The 19,636-nt window shown below is 38.7% G+C and overlaps 1 protein-coding gene across 1 annotated transcript in view; it reads right to left on the bottom strand.

Annotated features, from left to right (window-relative positions):
- The window catches only part of LOC140729649 (very-long-chain 3-oxoacyl-CoA reductase-A-like), a 168,377-nt gene that overhangs the window by 71,261 nt on the left and 77,480 nt on the right, over positions 1-19,636 (bottom strand). The window contains exons 4-5 of the mRNA XM_073049668.1: positions 13,602-13,712; positions 7,739-7,803 (exon numbers count right to left, since the gene is read on the bottom strand). Of these exons, the coding sequence (XP_072905769.1) occupies positions 7,739-7,803; positions 13,602-13,712 (176 nt within the window). The remainder of the gene's footprint in view (positions 1-7,738; positions 7,804-13,601; positions 13,713-19,636) is intronic.

Below are 19,636 nucleotides of genomic sequence, written 5' to 3'. Positions count from 1 at the left end.
CAGAGTACCAGGAGGAAGCCACGTGATCACAGAGAGAACATGCAAATTTCAAAGTTCAAAGTTCGATGTAAATTTATTAGCAAAGTACATATGTCACCATATACAACCCTGAGATTCATTTTCTTGTGAGCATACACAGTAAATCCAAGCAACACAACAGAATCAATGGCAGACTGCACCCAACAGGACAGAAAAGCAACCAACGTGCAAAAGACAACATACTGTGCAAAAAAGAAAAAAAAAAAGCAATAAACAGAGAACATAAGACCATAAACCATAAGATATAGGAGCAGAATTAGGCCATTTGGCCCATTGAGGCCACCAGTGCCTTAAGCCTCAACACTACATCTTCTACTGGAAGCTCATTCCACACAGCTACTACTCTGAGTAAAGAAATTCCCCCTCGTGTTACCCCTGAACTTTTGCCCCTTAACTCTCAATTCATGTCCTCGTTTGAATCTCCCCTACTCTCAATGGAAAAAGCCTATCCACGTCAACTCTATCTATCCCCCTCATAATTTTAAATACCTCTATCAAGTCCCTCCTCAACTTTCTACACTCTGAAGAATAAAGACCTAACTTGTTCAACCTTCCTCTGTAACTTCGATGCTGAAACCCAGGTAACATTCTAGTAAATCTCCTCTGTACTCTAATTTTTTTTTAAAACTTTTTTTTTATTGTTTTTAAATAGTTACAGAATAAACGTGTATGAAAAAAAAAAGTGTTACCCAGCCCCCCTCCCCTTAACCCCTCCCCCCTAACATCCCTATTAAAAAAATAAGAAAGAAAAAAAAAGGGAATGCCTGGATGTTGGAAGATCCCCACATGCTCCACGGAGTTCTCATTTTATTAATATATGTTAAAATTCTTTTTCTTTTTACTGGCCCATTAAGCCCATTAACATTAAAACTTAAAAAATTTAGTAGATTAGTCATTTTTTTTTTATTATATTACTCCAATCTATAATAATACCTAATCTTTCCACTTTCGTGGTATCCTGGGAAATCTTTATAAAAATCTCCGTGTTGCTATGTGTGTCCCCACCAATCATCCAGGCAAAAAGATAGAAAAATATTAAAATATAAAGAAAAAAAACCAAAATACCCCCCTACTAATGTTGTGGAAAAAAAAAACACAACATTACCCCCCCCCCCCCCCGCTGTACGGGTCATGGCAACCGCCATGATTACACACGTGAATCCTGCAGTAACCGATCCACAGCCTCCCAGCCCCCCCCTCCGCAACATAAAAAAGTATATGTATAAGAAGAGAAAAAAAATACTGTTCTCATTTAGTATTTCTAAAATTTTGCTTTTCTCTTCTATAATATCCATAAATGTCCATCACTTCTGTTCCTTGGGTCTATCTTCATCTTTAATCCATTACGTTTGGAAGCCTCTATGTGTAATTAGCGAATAGATGGAAGTTCTTGTACAAACTCCTCCGCTTTTCGATAATCGGAAAAAAAAAATTTTCCCTCCTCCAAAAAAATTATCAGTGTTGCTGGATGACGCATTGTAAATTTATAACCCTTTTCCCATAAGGCTTTTTTCACTGGGTTAAATTCCTTCTTTCTCTTCAACAGGTTGTAACTTATATCCAGATAAAAAAGAACTGGTTTCCCTGCTATCATCAATGGCCCGTTTCTATTTTTGGCACTTTGGGCAGCGGCCTTCAGGATCTTTTCTTTGTCTTGGTATCGTAAGCATTTTATCAAAATTGATCGTGGGTTTTGATCACCTCGAGGTCTTGACCTTAAAGATCTGTGCGCCCTTTCAATCTCAATTGGAGTTTCTCTTTCCATTTTCAATTTTTCAGGGATCCATTTTTGAAAAAAATTTATTGGATCTTCTCCTTCTATATCTTCTTTAAGTCCAACAATTTTAATATTATTTCGTCTACTGAGATTTTCAAGCTTATCAATTTTTTCCATAAATTATTTTCTTTCTGATGTCCAGGCAGTAATATCATCTTCCATTTTATTCATTCTTTCAACCATGTCTTCCATTGTAGTTTCCAAGTCTGTAATTCTTTTTTCCATTTTTTCCTGTCTCTTTGCCATTTTATCAAGCATAGTCTCCATATTGGTCATTTTTTTTCTGAGTATTTTTTGATTATTTTTAATTACTTTTAATGTGTCTAATTTACGCATTATTTGCCTCAAAGTCTTTTCTATATTTCTAGAAGGACTTTTGCCTCCTTCTTCAGCTGATCCTTCCGAGAGATTTGACTCTCCCTCCGATTCGCTATCACTTTCAGTTGCAGTGGTCGCTGGGCTTTGTAGTTCTTGTTGCTCCCATTTGCGCGTGCTCCATCCTTCGCGTTTGCGCAGCTCACGATGGTCTTTTCCTGTGGCCAGTGTTGCCACAATCTCCTGTTCCGTATCGCCGGTGATATAATGTACCTGAGACCGCGGTTCCTCGGTAGACGTGGGCCTTGTTCTCGTTCCAACTTGCGTAGTCTTCCCGGTATTAGTTTTCTTCATCTTTCTTCTTTGAGGCATAGCTTGACACAGTCCGGAGTCGTTTATAAGTAACTTTTAGAAAGTATTGACTAACTTTTCTTCATTTAAACATTAATTTATTAACTTTTTACGGGAGAGCTGGGTCCCTGCGTCTCGATCCTACGTCATCATGTGATGTCCCCCCGTACTCTAATTTGTTGACATCTTTCCTATAATTCGGTGACCAGAACTGTACACAATATTCCAAGTTTGGCCTCACCAATGCCTTGTACAATTTTAACATTACATCCCAACTCCTATACTCAATGCTCTGATTTATAAAGGCCAGCATACCAAAAGCTTCCACAATCTCTTCAGCTATGACTTTTAGAAGCATGGGGTGCACACCATCTGACCCAGGTGACTTATCCAGCTTCAGACCTCTGTTTCCCAGCGCCTTCTCCTTAGTAACAGCAACTTCACTCACTTCTGACCCCGACACTCTCAAACTTACAGCATACTACTAGTATCTTCCACAGTGAACACTAATGCAAAATACTTAATTGTCCACTATTTCCTCACTCCCAGTACTATCTCTCTAGTGTCATTTTCCAGAGGTCCAATATCTACTTTTGGTATCGTCTTTAATATTATTGGCTAGTTTACCTTCTTATTTCATCTTATCCTCCTGAGGACTTGTTTAGTTGCCTTCTATTTGGTTTTTAAAAGCTTCCCAATCCTTTAACTTCTCACTAATTTTTGCTTTATTATGTGCCCTCTCTTTGGTTTTTATGTTGGCTTTGACTTGTCTTGACAGCCATTGCTGCATCATCTTGCCTTTGGATATTATTACTTCTTTGGGAAGGATCTATCCCATGCCTTCGGAATTGCTGTTGATCTGGCCCTCAGCAGACTGAGGATCTCATGGCTCATCCAAGGCTTCTGGTTGGGGAAGACTAAATTATTTTGTGGAGACACACTGGCCTGTTTTTATAAACTCCAAGGCAACTGTGGTGTATTTGTTCAGAATCTCTGATAAATCCTTGAACACGGGCCAGTCTACTGATTCTAATCAATCCTGAAGCTGCTTCTGCTATGACACCTTTGTCATCCTTATCTCTGGAGCCTTGCTCTTTAGCCTCTGCCTGTATATCAGTAGGAGGACGACAGCAAACTGATCAGATTTCCTGAAACGCAGTCTTGGCATGGTACAGCAGGCATTCCTAAGTGGTCGAGTGTGTTGGGACCCCTGGGTTACAAGATACATGTTGATAATTGAACAGAGATTTCTTCAAACAAGCCTGATTGAAGTCTCCTGACTACGATCTGAAAGATGTTGGGATAGATTTTTTTTGTTTGCTGATGGCAGCATTCAATATCTGGAGTGCCTAACTGATGGCCATTGGTAGTATGTTTAGCTGTGGTCAGGATCATGGAGGAGAACTCACTTGGTAAGTAGATTGGTCAGAACATCATTATTAGATGTTCCAGGTTGGAGAAATAAGTATGTGACAAGTCCACTGCGTCTGAATATCACAAAGAGGTGCAAATGACATATAGACAGCACCTAGAAATCAGGACTGAACCCAAATGTCAGGTGATGTAAGGCAGCAGCAGCTCTACCACTGTGCCTGCAGCAATGAAATGACGAGTTAGGATTTTCATAGATTCTGCCAAGTTTTGTTCAATTACACTTCACACATTTAAGTATATGTTGTACATGTGACAGAGTACCAGCTTCAAGCACTCAAATAAAAGATCAGCATCTCTACATTTCCATATTTTTACTGGAAATTTAATATAGTTAACACTATTTGTCCTATGAGAAATATTGTTGATTTGACCAGATGATGGTGTAACCACAAGTGGTAAGTGTACTTGTTAAATAAGCAAATTGACAGTCTCAAAAGAATGCTCATTAAAAAGTGCACATAATCTAGAAAGGATGATAAGAACTCACTGAAGGGATGGCATGGAGACTTTTCATACAGAAAAGCCTTTGCTATGAAGCAGTTTAGGGATTTCAAAAGAACACTTCCTGAGAAATTTGATGAGATATCTAAAATTAAAGAAAATTATGAGAATAATAATAAATTTATTTATACAAGGAGTTCTTGGCAAACAGGAATGCATGTCCAAGAGATAGCTTCATACTTCAAAAGGAAGTTTTTTAAAAATATATATTTATTTATTAAATTTTAGAAAATTACAAAGAATAAATGTGGTGATAAAATAGTAAGAAAAATAATATTAACCCTCCCCCCTTAACCCTTATCTAAAGAAAGAAAAAAAAAAGAAAGATTGCCTGGATATCGGAGGATCCCCATATGCTCCTTGCAACTTCTCTCGATTTTGAATTAAATAAAGCTGCAATGACATTTCCAACCCAATCCCTCTTTAATTTCTTATGTTCTGTTTCTGTTATATGTGTTTCTTGTAAAAAAGCTATATCTTTCATTTTCTTAATATATGTTAAAACTCTTTTTCTTTTCAAAGGTCCATTAATTCCATTAACATTAAAACTTAAAAAATTAAGTCAAATAATCATTCATAATACCTTGGGAACTCTTTAAAATTCTCCATGTTGCTATGAGTTTCTCCCCAACCATCCAGGCAAAAAAGAGGAAAAATAGAAGAAAGATAACTAATATATAAGAAAAAAAAAACAAAGTACCCCCCCACTAATGTTGCGAATAAAAAGAACACAACATTACCCCCCCCCCATTTTACGGGCATGGCAATCGCCATGATTGTACACGTGAAACTCGCAGCCATCAATCAGGAGCTCTTCCAGCTCCCCCGCAAAAAAAAAAAAGAAAATATATTAGTGAAGAAAAAAAAGAAAATAATTAATATCTCTACTCCCAATTAATACTCCTCAACTATTTTTTTTTTATAAATGTCCGTCAAGTCCAACCTTATTTCAGTCTTCATCATTAGTCCATTTCATTTCCATAATTCTTTACTTCTCTTCGTGGACATCAAGTAATTCTTGCACAAATTTCTCCGCTTTCCGGTAGTCAATGAAAAATCTTCTTTCTTCGTTATCCAGGAAAATTATCAATTTTGCTGGATAGCTCAATAAAAATTTATAGCCCTTTTCCCATAAAGATTTTTTTCACTGGATTAAATTCCTTCCGCCTCTTCAGAAGATCGTAACTTATGTCTGGATTTTAAAAAACTCTTTTCCCTCCTATTATCAATGGCCAATTTCTCTTTTTAGCACCTTGAATAGCTGCCTTCAAGATCATTTCTTTATCTTGGTACCTTAAACATTTTATCAAAATTGATCTTGGATTTTGATCTTGTTGAAGTCTTGGTCTTAAAACTCTGTGTGCTCTTTCAATTTCAGTTACTTGGCTTCTTTCTTTCATTTCCAACATTTTCGGAATCCATTCTTGAAAGAATTTTATTGGATTTTCTCCCTCTGTACCTTCCATAAGACCAATAATTTTGATATTATTGCGTCTACTAGAGTTTTCAAGCGCATCTATTTTTTCCAACATCTGTTTTCTTTCTATTGTCCAGGCAAGATTATTGTCTTCTATCTTATCTATTCTTTTAGTGTTTTCTTCCATTTTTACTTCCATCTCTTTAACTTTATTATCCATCTTCTCTTGTTTTTCCACCACATTATCGAGTTTATTCTGCATCCTTCTTATAGCTTTTAATTCATTCATAATATATATCAGGATATCTTTTATGTCTCCTTTAATCTCTTCCTTCTTTTCCTCTTCTTCCTCTGAATTTCCCAAAGAGTCTGATTCTACTTCCAATTCACTTCCAGCCGTAGTTGGGATTTGTAGTTTTGTTAATATCAGTTCATGCATACTTCCGCGCATGCGTTGTTCTTGCCGTTTCTTCTTAGAGACCGCTGACATTGCTGCAACTTACCGTCCCGCATCATCAGAAGTGCCATGCACTTCACCGGGAGGAGGTCCAACGTGAGTCTGAGGCTTCGCCGAGACGGTTAGGCCTTTTTCCCCGCCGATTTGCGCAGTATTCGAAGTAGTAGCTTTCTTCTGTTTCGGTTTAGGAGCCATATCAAAAGATAATCCTGAGTTACTTATAAATAGTTTCTAGTAGATATTTGTTAACTCTTCTTCATTTAAACCCTATTTCATTACTTTTTGCGAGAGAGCTGGATTCCCAACGTCTCAACCCTACGTCATCACATGACATCCCCCTTCAAAAGAAAGTTTAAGGATATTTGATGTTCAGCCATAAACAAAGCAATGTTGAAGCCACAAGGCACATTAAAAATAACACTAATGTAAAAACTGAAAATGCATGGAAGTGTTCAACAAGTTAGGCCATATCCTCTGTAACACGAACAGTTAATATTTCAGATCTGAGAAGCTTTCGCTGAATTGGGAAGGAGGAAAAACATGTCAGTTTAGTTGGGAAGAACATGGAACAGAAGGTTTGCTTCTTTCTTTTTCTTTTCTATTCATATAGTCTGGCCTGCTGGGCATATCTCACAGCTTTACTATTTACATCATGCTGCACATTGAAATTTAATGTGCTAGTAACTGCCATTAATCTATCTGGATTCACCCAGAAATATTTTAGCCCCACATCCCCCACAAGAAAGAGGTGAAACATCTCTGTATTTGCACATATAGATTATATAATGAGTCATAATTACAAAAAATAACTCTATCATGTGAAATGATCAGTTCATCAAATCCAAGGTGGCATTAGGCTAGCTGGCTTAGATCAAATTTTAAGTTTTCGATAATGTGCTATAACATATTAACAAGATATCTTGCCAAATTTTAACTATGAAGGTACTGATACTGCAGTATGTTAAGGTGAACAGATTGAATTAGCCTGACTTTAAAACCATCTGGAATCTATCAAAACCTCATCAACTCTATTTCTTTTGAGGGGAATAAAAGAGAAAATCTAAAATTAGAAGGGGCATAGGCAGGATTGTTAACCAAAGCCCTACCATGGGAAAAATAGGCTCTCAAAATCAAGAGGACAAGTATAAGTGTAAGGTAAAGTGAAGCAGTTTTAAATGGGATTTGAGGAAAAGTTTTTTTTAATTATACACAGAGAAATTGGTGTGGAATTAAATGGGAGAGATGGTGGTGGAATCAGAAGCAACCACAACACCTATAGAACATTTAGGCAGGCTTTTGAATGAACAAGTCATAAAGCAATATAATGCAAGCAAAAATTACTGTAGCTGAGCAAAAAAGGTTGGCATGGTTGAGATGAGCCAAAAGGACGTTTTCAATGCTGTATAACTGATTCTAAAAACAAAACTTAAAGGCTTGAATTACTTACATTGTCCAGATCAGGCACATCCAGAAAATATTCCGGGTAGTTGTAAGAAATTCCCACATTGTTCACTGAAGGAAGTTAAAAAGAGTCAATGACATAATAATCAGATCATTTTTTCATCTCCATTTTTAGTTTACATTAGGCTTTCAAATTTTTTTTGCAGATAATACCATAACAATTTTTTTGAAAGGGTAATGAAGAGAATGATGGACAGATAGATTTACAGTTATATGTACAGGAATAAAAGGTTCCTTTTAGTTCCTTCAGTAATCAAATCAATTATTCAATCTGCTGGGAAAAGTTGGTCACTAGGTTAGCTACAGTAAGAGTTAAACTAATGCAGAGTCACTACTACCTTGCTGAAGTTAGATTATAAACATTGTAAATATATAGAATATACATAAAATTCACTTTGTATATTTCATGTCAATTATTTACAACCTCACAGTCAAGTGATACTAGCTAACCTGAATCATCTCAACTCACTTTCAAGGCAATTATATCTTAAGTTCTGATACAATACATCTTTGGAAAAGATGGTATCTTAGAAACATCATAAACATATGGGAGTGGGCTAGAAATGAACAAAAAAAATGACCACTGCATTCAATAGAATTGATTCTAAAATCTGGAAGACTATGTCAACAATATCTTGATAAGGTGGGTGGGGGTGTGTGTGTGTGGGTGTATGTGTGATCTTCATAGCCCGGCAGCTTCAGGAAAAGTGCCGGGAGCAACATTAAGTCCTGTTTATGGCCTTTGTCGACCCCTCCAAAGCATTCGACACTGTGCAAAGAGAGCTCTTATGGGATGTCCTCTTCAGGTTTGGCTGTCCCAATAAATCTGTTAACATCCTCCGCCAGTTCCATGATGGGATGACTGCTCGGGTGACCATAGGAGGACAAGAGTCCGAGCCCTTCCTTGTACATACAGGGGTGAGGCAGGGGTGTGTGCTAGCACCAGTGCTCTTTAACATCTTCCTCTTGTGTGTTACCAACCTTCTCCACAACGAGATTGAGGATAGCAGCGGTGTGGCATTGGACGTCAGATTAGACGGCAACCTCTTTAACATCAGGAGGCTCAACGTAATCACCAAACTCCATAGAGAATGGGTTCTGGAGCTGCAGTATGCAGATGACTGTGCTCTTGTGGCCCACACTCCGGAGGATCTTCAGACTGTCCTTGCTGTGGCAGTGAGAGCATACAACAGGATGGGGCTGACTGTCAATACCACCAAGACAGAACTGGTTTGCCAATGGAGTACTAGTGTCCCACCCACCCTACCAGCCTTCACTGTTGGTGATGAAAAGCTGTCAGTAGTGCCATCTTTCAAATATCTGGGGAGCATACTCTCTGAGGATAGCGGCATTGACAACGACATCCAGAGCCGCATTAAACAGGCATCAGCTGCCTTTGGGAGACTTCGGCGTAGAGTCTTTCAGAACAGGAGTCTTTGTCCCTCCACAAAGTTCGCTGTATACCAAGCGGTCTGTGTCACCACCCTCCTTTATGGCTGTGAAGCACGAGTAACCTACAGCCGTCACATCAAGTCCTTGAGCGCCTCCACATAAGCTGCCTTCAGCGCATCCTGGGAATTACTAGTCGTGAGCGGGTACCTCACACTGAAATACTAGTAAAGACCAACTGCAGAAGTACTGAGGTCATGATCACTCAGCGTCAGTTGCAGTGGCTGGGGCACGTGATAAGAATACCCCTATGTCGGCTACCCCGCAGAGTGTTATATGGCCAGCTATGTCATGGTCGACGCACAGCTGGAGGGCTGAAGAAGCACTATAAGGATCAGATGAAGAATGCTTTAAGGAAGTGCAAGATCAGACCCGAGGACCTGGAGGATGTTGCTGCTGACCGTATCACTTGGCAACAGTTGAGTAGGGATGGTGTTCATATTCTGGAGATGGAAAGAACAACCAGAAGACAGCAGAAGAGAGCCAGCAGAAAAGCAGCCATGGTTGCCATCACTACCACATATACATGCCCCACCTACAATAGAGCTTGTGGGTCCAGGAGAGGACTGTATAGTCATCAAAGATCTCACCGTTAAAGAAGTGGACGTCATCATCAGATTCCGATGGACAACCACAGAAGAGGTAGGGGTGGTGGAGGGTGGGGGGGGGGGGGTGTGTGTCTGTGTGTGAGTGTGTGAGTGTGTGTGCGTGTAGTTTGAGTCATGGTAGAAGATTATTCAATGAATGAAGTTTCCCTCAATGAAATAACTTTCAAGTAAAATGATGTCATATTGGGATGTAGAAGTATAATTATTCTCATTTTTCTTTAACTTTCATATGCTTGCCTGTATTTTTATATCATCACTTATGTATGCATAATTGCTCAGTAAATTTTCTAGTAATTGTAGAGTATCTGAATCTGTATTTTTCTAGAAGCTTCTCAGATTTTCTGCAGATGCCGTGGCACTTGAATATTACTATTTTATAAGTTGATTGTTATCACTGGAATATTGTTATCTCTAGTCTAAGTATGAGATCACCACTAGTTTTTCTTTCTCTCTTTGTTCATTCATTGTTCTTGTAACACTAAATGAAAATGGCCATGATCACCCAGTTTTATGCCTCATTCTGACTGTTGAAGAACCTCTGGATCAATATTACCAGATTAAACAATAGTCCCAAAGTTCTTTTCACATTTGTATAGCAGCTTTGACGTTGTCATAAAAACTCAGTTTTTTTTAAAAAAGTGACAGTTTTCTGTTATCAATAAGATTGATACATGGCTGTAACAAATTTATCCAACAAAGGATCATCCACACAAACCAGGAAGGTCCAAAGTTGCCTTTGCTCATTGATTTCTCAGTCTTGGACAGTGCTATAGCCAGTTGTTATGAAGGTACTAGAAACCCTTAAGGTATTGAAGATCATATTGGTCAGAATCAATATGATTCAAAATCAAGTTTTTGTGGGTGTAAATAAAAGACAAAGACAAACCTGCAGATGTAGATTTTCAAAAGGCATATGAAATGTTACTCAAGATCCCATTTAAAGGGTTAAACAATACAGTTAAGGATTTATTCAAAAAATCAGAAGGAACAGTTTTTTCAAGGATGAAACTGCTACTTGTAATGTGCCACAAACATCAATCCTGGGGGCAGAGCTACTTACAAACTACGGACCAAAGTTCTGCGAATATAAATACTTAAGACAAGAATGCAACCTGAGAGAGCTACTCAAGATTCAAAAACTTTATTGTCATTCCAACCATACATCAGCTCTGCAGGGCAGAATGCGACAGCATTTCCCAGGTGCAAGTGCAATCATAACATAACAAACGCAACAAATAGTAAACACAACAATAAATAGAAAAAACACAACAGCCACATATGTCAGTTAAAATCAAGTTATAAGTGTCCAAAGCAGAGTCAGGTAGAGCAGCTATTTAGCAGTCTGACTGCCTGTGGGAGGAAGTTGTTTAGTAGCCTTGTGGTTTTTGTTTTGATGCTCCTGTAACGTTTGCCTGATGGCAGAAGAACAAACAGTTTTTGGAGCAGGTGTGAGGGGTCTTTAATGATGTACCATGTCTTCTGGAGGCATTGACGCTGAAAGAGGTCTTGGACAGAAGGTAGGGAGACCCCAATAACCTTCTCTGATCCCCTAACCACCCTCTGCAAGGCTTTTTTGTCGGCAGCACTGCAGCTGGAGTACCTGGTTGTGATGCAAAAGGTCAGCACACTCTCAACCATGCCTCTGTAGAATGTAGTTAAGATGTCAGTGGGGAGTGATGCTTGTTTAAGTTTCCTCAGAAAGTGCAATCTCTGCTGGGCCCGTTTCACAATTCCAGTGGTGTTCCTGGACCAGGTGAGATTGTCCGAGATCTGCACCCCAAGGAACTTGATGTTTTCCACTCTCTCCACTGTGGAGCCGCTGATGCTGAGGGGTGTGTGCTCAGGCTGAGACCACCTAAAATCGACGATCATCTCCTTGGTTTTGGTGACATTAAGCATCAAGTTGTTGTCACTGCACCAGCTCTCTATGTGTTTGACCTCCTCCCTGTACATTGTTTCATCATTTTTGCTGATGAGCCCCACCACCGTGGTATCATAAGCAAATTTAATGATCAGGTTCCCCTTGAATCTGGCTGCACAGTCATGTGTTAGCAGTGTAAACAACAGTGGGCTGAGCACACAGCCTTGTGGGGATCCAGTGCTCAGTGTGATGGAGTCAGAGATATTCCTGCCAACACAGACTGACTGTGGTCTCTATTCTACAAAGAGATATGCAAGTTAAGCATCCAGGCAAGATGATGGCAGATGGAATACAATACGGAGAACCTCAGGATGTTGATTCAGGTGGACATGAGAAAATACTTGACTAACGAGAAACTAATAAATGGTGATCTTCAAAGAGGTCACAATGCTTGAAACACAGCCACAGAAAAGTTACATATAGCTTTCTGCACAGTTAAAAAACTAGTCAATATGCTGACATTTACTGCAATACAGGCTATGTTAAGGAAGCTCACTGGAATCAGGGAAGAGCTTTAAAGAGACTGCATCTCAAAAATCTGCATAGCACTTTTTCCATCTGTGACCAAATGTTCACTGGATTCGCAACATTTTTTTTGCTTTTCCTTCCCCTTCCCTCTTCCACCATACCCTCCCATTCACCCCCCACCAAGAAACAATTGAGTAAGATTGGGCATTTACACTGTTTTATGAAGGTATCTCAAACAATGAGAAATTCAGAAGCGCCTTATCCCTCAGCTGGGGATCTCAGACAAGATCATTCACTTGAAAGGTTGCGAATCTTTGGAACTCTGTTTCAGACTGTCAGTGCTCAGATGTTTAAAAAATTAAAAGCTGATTTGAAATGCTTGTTTTAGGGAATAATGGATGTAGAGAAATTGGGCACAAAAGCATTGACCATCATATGATAATGGTGGTGGAACAGTCAAGGAGCGTTATGGCCTACTTATTTATTTCCAGTTTGATTTCAGATGCATTCACCATCAAGGTTACGAAAAGAGCTATTGGTCTCCTGAGAATGCTTGGAATTTGGCAAACCACAATGGGGGAAAACTTCCAAACAGCACTGATTTGCACAGAAGTAATGTGATCACATAGTAGTTTTAATTCAGCAGAGTATTCCAAAGCACCAGATGAAAATTTAAAAACTCAAATAGAGCTTGGCTAAAAAGTATTGAACATAGAAATCTAGAGCACATTACAGGCCCTTCGGCCCACAATGTTGTGCCGACCATGTAACCTACCGGTACTCTAGAAACTGCCTAGAATTTCCTTACCACATAGCCCTCCATTTTCTAAGCTCCATGTATCTATCTAAAAGTCTCTTAAAAAACTCTATTGTATCCACCTCTACCACTGTCACTGGCAGTGCATTCATTACACCCACCACCCTCTGACATCCCCAAACTTTTAAAAATATGCCATAAAAATGAAGAAATTAGTTTAGGGACAAAACTCCTGAGCTTACAACCTCACCAGCCAAAGGAACAGCTGGTAAAAGATGGAATGGTTAATTCTGTGGTGAACAAAAGGAGAGAATGGGAGGAGCAAGGAGATGACAGAGACAAACCATGGAAGTATTTGAAAATAGTAAGTTTAAATTGCCAATGTAAATCAGCAAAGGATGATGGCTGAACAGTTCACAGTTTTGTTTATTCTAATTTATTCAAATTTGTGATAAGTGGAATAAAAACTATCATGTGTAGGATTCCTGGAAGAGAAAGCAGGTCTAACATTTCAAAAGAAAGAGCCAAAAGTAACAACCAAAATTGATTTAACTAGTTCCAGTATTTAAGCAATGAAACTGTTTTTATACACAGATGGTTGCCCAAAGATACACGAACAGCAATCATTTTATCCTAGAATACATACCGAGGACACCTATTTCCAGTCCAGCAAGAACAGGCTTAATAATCTTGTAGATCTCATCTCCTCCTCCAAAATCCACAGCAACTGTTTTTGTTTCAACACCGAACTGCTCATCTGGAAAACAAAACAAAATATAAATTAAACAAAATTACACCCTTTTAAACAGATGAAATTGGTTCCCAAGTACAGGTGCAAAATCCAGGTTTTTTTCTTACTACTAAGTTCTTGGGCATTTCAAAATGTTCAAAATATTTCTTATTACGTTCAAACTATATAAGACTTTCCAAGCTGCAACTTACAATAAGCTTCTAATATTAAAAGGTGCAAACTGGCAGCAAAAATTATTGTACATTTATGCAGTGCTGTTGTGGAACAGAGTAAAGTCAAAACTGGTTTTCTTGGAGTTATGGTGACAAAGAATTATTAATCTTGCCATATTACAGTTGTGCAGTTTTAAACAAATTTTTATTCAAACAGTACATCTTTACAAATATTTAAAAATATATTAAATATTCCAGCTGCTGCCTCTTAGGAGTTTGTACGTTCTCCCCATGACCACATGGGTTTCTTTCGGGTGCTCCAGTTTCTACCTCACTCCAAAGACATACCAGTTGGTAGGTTAATTGGTCATTGTAAACCACCCTGCGATTAGGCTTAGATTAAACTAGGGATGGAAGGGTCGGAAGGGCCTATTCTGCACTGTGTCTCAATAAATAAAACAAATAAAAGTTAAACAATATATCAAATTTTCTCAAAGGCCAGGAGAATTATGTAACCCTTTCACCAGGGATCATAAACCAACCTGGCTTGCTAGTTAATTCTGCTAACAGCCACACAACTCAGCAGTAAGAAAGCCGCCTTTCATAAACAATACATGCCCAGGATCAGTATGATTTGGGGTTTAACCAAACAGGAAAGTTAAGATGTTCCAATTAAGAAGCATATGTTGTAGTGAATGCTGTGTAAACACTGCCTATATACAGTTATCAGTAGTTCAGAACTGACAGATCGTAAGCCAGCATAAAATTAAAGAGAAAGCATATTTATCAAATTTTTAACTTTAACCAACAGTTACAGAGAAAGAAAAAAAAATAAAAGGGCCTATTACAGCTAAACCAGTCCAACGTGCACATAAATGTTAGTGCTCATTCTGGAGTAGCTGAAGGTCTATCTTTATACTCAAACACTGGACCCATAGTCTGCATGAAGGCACCCGCCACAGTCCAAACTTCCCTCTAAGATCATCTCAAATGAACTGGCTCTCTCTCAGGAGTATTGGTCCTTCATCCTTGGAGCCAGTCATCTGCACAAAACATTTCTTGCAAATAGGACTCTCCTTCCAATGGCATTCTGCGGCATCTTCCCTTGAGCGATGCTCTGCAGTTTCCACTAAAAAAAACTCTAAACCAGACTCTTGTCCCTTTGAAAACTCTTCCCCATGGCTCTCACATCCCACAATCCTGATTGGCTGACACACATGACTCCTCATCTTAGGCCAAAGCCAAAGCATTTTTTCCCAACAGGTCACACTGCTTTTACAGAAAACTGCTAAGTTAGAATACCTCACAGTACAGCAGTAGAAATCTTAACCAGGATAATAAAACTAGAATTAGACTTTTATACATTGCCACCAATAAGAAACTTTCCAATAAGTTGCAATGGCAATTTTACTGAAGGATTAAGTTGTAAACTTGCATCTTCTAATATCTTGGGTTATATATACACTCATAAGAGTACACCACCACATTGATACTTTGGCCTTTAACTTGGATTTAAAAGATTTGCTGCACTGAACTGTATAAGCTGGTCTTTATTTACAAGGTCTTGCACTGAAACACTCCAACACAAACAAAATTATATCAGCTGTATTTCAATCTTGCCAGTTATCAAAAATGTGCCTTTGCACCCTTTTTCATATCTCAAATAATTTTCTCCACATGTAAAATTCTTTCAGCCATGGCATACATCCATCAAATGAAGAACATTCAAACACAACCACATGTTGGAAGGTCACACTCAAAATACCAAAATTAAATGAAGGATTTAAAGCTCAGAATGCATATAAGACAAGTGTCTAGGCGAGGATCAAAGTGTACACAGAATGTTTAAAAATGAAGGCAGGCCTCCAGAAGTAAGCTGGCCACTTCCAAAAAGCAATGATATTTGACGTGTCAATTGTATATCTTTTCCCCACAAACATTTCTCCACTGAATAAGATTTTCTACCAAATCCAGATCAGTAGAAGAAAAGTCTTCAAAATCGTTGAAATCTGCCATAATATTGCATTATTTCTCCCCTCTGTACAAAGACTTTCAGAAATAATTAAGGGGTAAAGATAAAATTTTAAGCTAGTGGAAAATTCTGCACTACCTCTCAATATCAATTAATTTGTCTTAACTTCACTTTCTCATCTTCCTAATCATTCCCCTGCTGCCTCAAAGTCTCAATCGTTAAAATCAGAGTATCTAGATTCTTAATCCTCAAGTAAATATCAAACACTGATGAAATTACACGTCAGCAAAAAAATATTGACCTCAAAGCCATAATACTTGGATAGAATTAAGACAGAAATTGCAATCTTGTTGCAAATTTAATATTCTTTTAATTTAGCTTTTAAATTTAATAATTTTTATTTGAACGCAACATTTCATCTGACCACAAGAGGGAACAAGAGTTGGGAAAAGGTTTAAAGTTGGTTGAAGTTTATTGTGGCATGGTCAGCTCTATAAAGGTAAGCTACATTTCATCACAATTGACTTGTTTCTCCATGCCAGAATCAAATGACTGATAAAACTTCTTTCACCTTCCAATAGATCAGTCAGTGTTTAACCAGATCATTGTTTAATTCCACAAAGCTAGAACTCTATATTCTCAAATCATGCATTGTTATCCTCTCAACAAAAATCAAAATAGATTTCTTTCCAAAGGCATCCACTTACCAGCAGAAATTTTGAGTGAGCTTTTGATCATGGATATTTTTCAGACAGCAAATGGGTCAGACTCACAACCTTTCCACAATACCACCCCCAACCCCAAATAGATGGTGTGCAAACATTGCAGTGTAAAAGGTTCCTTTCCTCTCCCTTCTGATTAAAGTATGCAATAAATACTGCTGCTGGAACCACTGGCATAATTTCAATATGCCCAAATCTTTTTTTTTTTAATTTAATTTATTTTTAAAGGCCTTACAATAATGTTAAGGGAGAATAGCAACAAACTACAAGCAGAAATTAAGGTCAAAATAACATGATTAAACTATATGGGATACAGTTACAGAACTAGTTCAGGATAAACAAAACAAAAAAAGATAGGACAAGATTTTGCCAGGAAGCTCAGAAATTCCCTTTGATTGTCAAATCCAAATCTTGGCTAATCATAACAAGGGTTTCCCTGACTGCACTGACATTATACCCCACATGGAGTCCCGTGTCTGAGATGCAACTCTTTAGGAAATATGTTTACTAAAGTGGCTCTGGTTATACGTAACACAGGAATAGAACCTTCTTCAGTGACGAGAAACTGCTATGTGGGAAGATGCGAAATGTCTATTAATTCATGTTTTTAGAGTGTGTTTATTTTATTTAGAGATACAGCGCAGTAACATCTCATCTGACCCACGAACCTGCACCACCCAATTGACACTCATGTGACCAATTAACATACTCACCCGTATGTCTTCGGAATACGGGGGGGAAACCTTAACACCCGGAGAATACAAACTCCTTACAGATGGTGGCAGATTTGAACTTGGATTTGCTGGTGCTGTAATAGTTTTGCACTCACCACTACACTACCATGTTGCCCAGTTTAATGTTTACAGCTTTCATTTTAATTATTCATTGACACTTAATAGCTGGTGATTGCTTCAGATTATCAGAAACTGTCAATGTCCTTCATCCAGTGTGTTTGACATTAAAACCAGAGGTACAACCCTCAGCGGTATTCCAAATGCTTCACATGCAAACTCATCATCGCTTGGAACCAAAAAAACTATGGGCAGGCAGTTGGCAAATCTAAAAGAATGTTGCATGTGCTCAGTAGATCAGTTGATAGTATAACCAATTTACCATCAACAGAAAGTTCAGGCCAAAAATGAGGAATTATGAAGTGACAACAATTCAAATTATTGACATAATAAGATTCACATTCTTCACATGTAGGAATGAAATATGAGAAATATGCAAGCTGAGCATCAACAGATTAGCACATAGCAGAACACAATGAAATCTAACCCAAAATAAACAATTACAAATTGGAAAAATTATATATAAAAATTATGCATAGCTGGATGATTACAAAATCAGAATCAGGTTTATTATCACTGGCATGTGACGTGAAATTTGTTAACTTAGCAGCAGCAGTTCAATGTGTTAGGTGACCACGGTTTCGTTTACTGTGGGTGTCACTTCAAAACGCTTGGATTAGGCGGGACTATGATGTCAGTATAACAAGCTGTGACAGACCACTGGGACTTTCACAGAAAGGAGGAGGTGGGGGGAGAGGGAGCTTTGGACCGCAGGCTGCTGGTAGTAGCTTGCTGCAACAATGGGTAAAGTCTGATACTTTCCCAAGCCCAAAGGATTGGGTTGGCCAACAGCACACAGTGACTGTCACTTCATATGATCCATACATGAATTCTGTTGGAGTATTCTGTGGTGACCGCTTTTGTTAACCCTTACATGGTTTTGGGTATGTTATGTGGGTACCACTTACGCTAAGGAATATTCCGTGACTGTCACCTTGTGATATTTCTACGTGGATTTCGGGACGACTCGACCGATAAGATCTTTGGAGACTGTTACTTCGTTTTCCCGGTGGGGAGCCTGTGGAATTCTTCGTGATTGCCTCCTCTCTACATTTTAACATGAATTTACCAATCCCTTCCCTCACTTACTCCGTGGATTACTGGACCTTTCTAGTTTGCCATCTTAAGACTTTAAGAACTGTTCCTAAGCTTGACAGTTTGGGAGCCACACACGCGTAACACTGTTAACTTCCATTTATTTCTTTTCTTCATTTTTGAGTAGATACTAATAAACATCGCTGTTTAACATCAAAACCTGACTCAATTTGCGATCTATTGCTGTTGGTATGCAACATAAATTAGGGGCTCGGCTGTGGTTTGAACAAAATTGGAGCTTATTGATGATTATCGATCTGATTGATTGCTTCCCTTTTGATTGACTTGTGTGTAGAAACCAGCAGCAATGGATACTAATAAATTTCTGGCATCACCAACCTCTGAGGCATTAGAGGACGCCATAAAGAATAAGTTGTTGATCATTGCTAAAAAGCTGGGTTTTATTACTGTGAAACCGGCTACGAGAAAGGCAGAGATTCAGAGGAAAGCTGAGCATTATGTGTTGTTACGAACCCCGTAACTGGGTCACTCACCTGCAAAGATAGAGAGGTCCGTTGAAGTCTGATGGTACTATTTTTAAATGTTTTTATTTATAAAGGGGCACAAAAGTAAGGTTAATACAAACATTCAGATAATATACATCGTCAATACTCAATCTAAAGCGCGGGTATAGTAATAATCATCAATAAGTAGCTCTATCGTTTTGTCTAGGGGTAAAAATATTGTCCGATGGAAATATAAAAGTCTTTCCAGTTCATGCAGGCTTTTAGCCTTTTGGGGACCACTGGGTTTCACTTGTTGGAGAGAGAGAGATTTTTTTTTGGTGAGAAAAGAAACTTGCCAGTCTTTTGGATGCAAACCGTTGAATCGGGAACGTGGGTTCCCCGTTGTCAGTTCGAAGTCCTTTTCGGTGTTATCAGCCACCCGTTCCCCAGGCAAGGGGAAACGAACCACACGTGGCTTCCAAATAGCTTCCCGTTATCACGGGAGCGATGAGCGATGGTGTCTCCTTCTGGTGCGTCGCTAGGGGACTGCCTCCTGCAGCCCCTCTTTTATCTTGACTTGCAGAGTTGTAGCTGTCAATCAAGGTGGAGTGATACAATCCCCACCCCACATTGCACGTAGCCCTGATAGCTGGCACGTAGCATAGGGTCGCAATCCACAAAGGTGTCTCCAA

This window comes from Hemitrygon akajei, chromosome 6, assembly GCF_048418815.1.
Source record: "Hemitrygon akajei chromosome 6, sHemAka1.3, whole genome shotgun sequence".
NCBI classification, from domain to species: domain Eukaryota; kingdom Metazoa; phylum Chordata; class Chondrichthyes; order Myliobatiformes; family Dasyatidae; genus Hemitrygon; species Hemitrygon akajei.
This window is presented reverse-complemented; position numbering and strand designations above follow the sequence as displayed.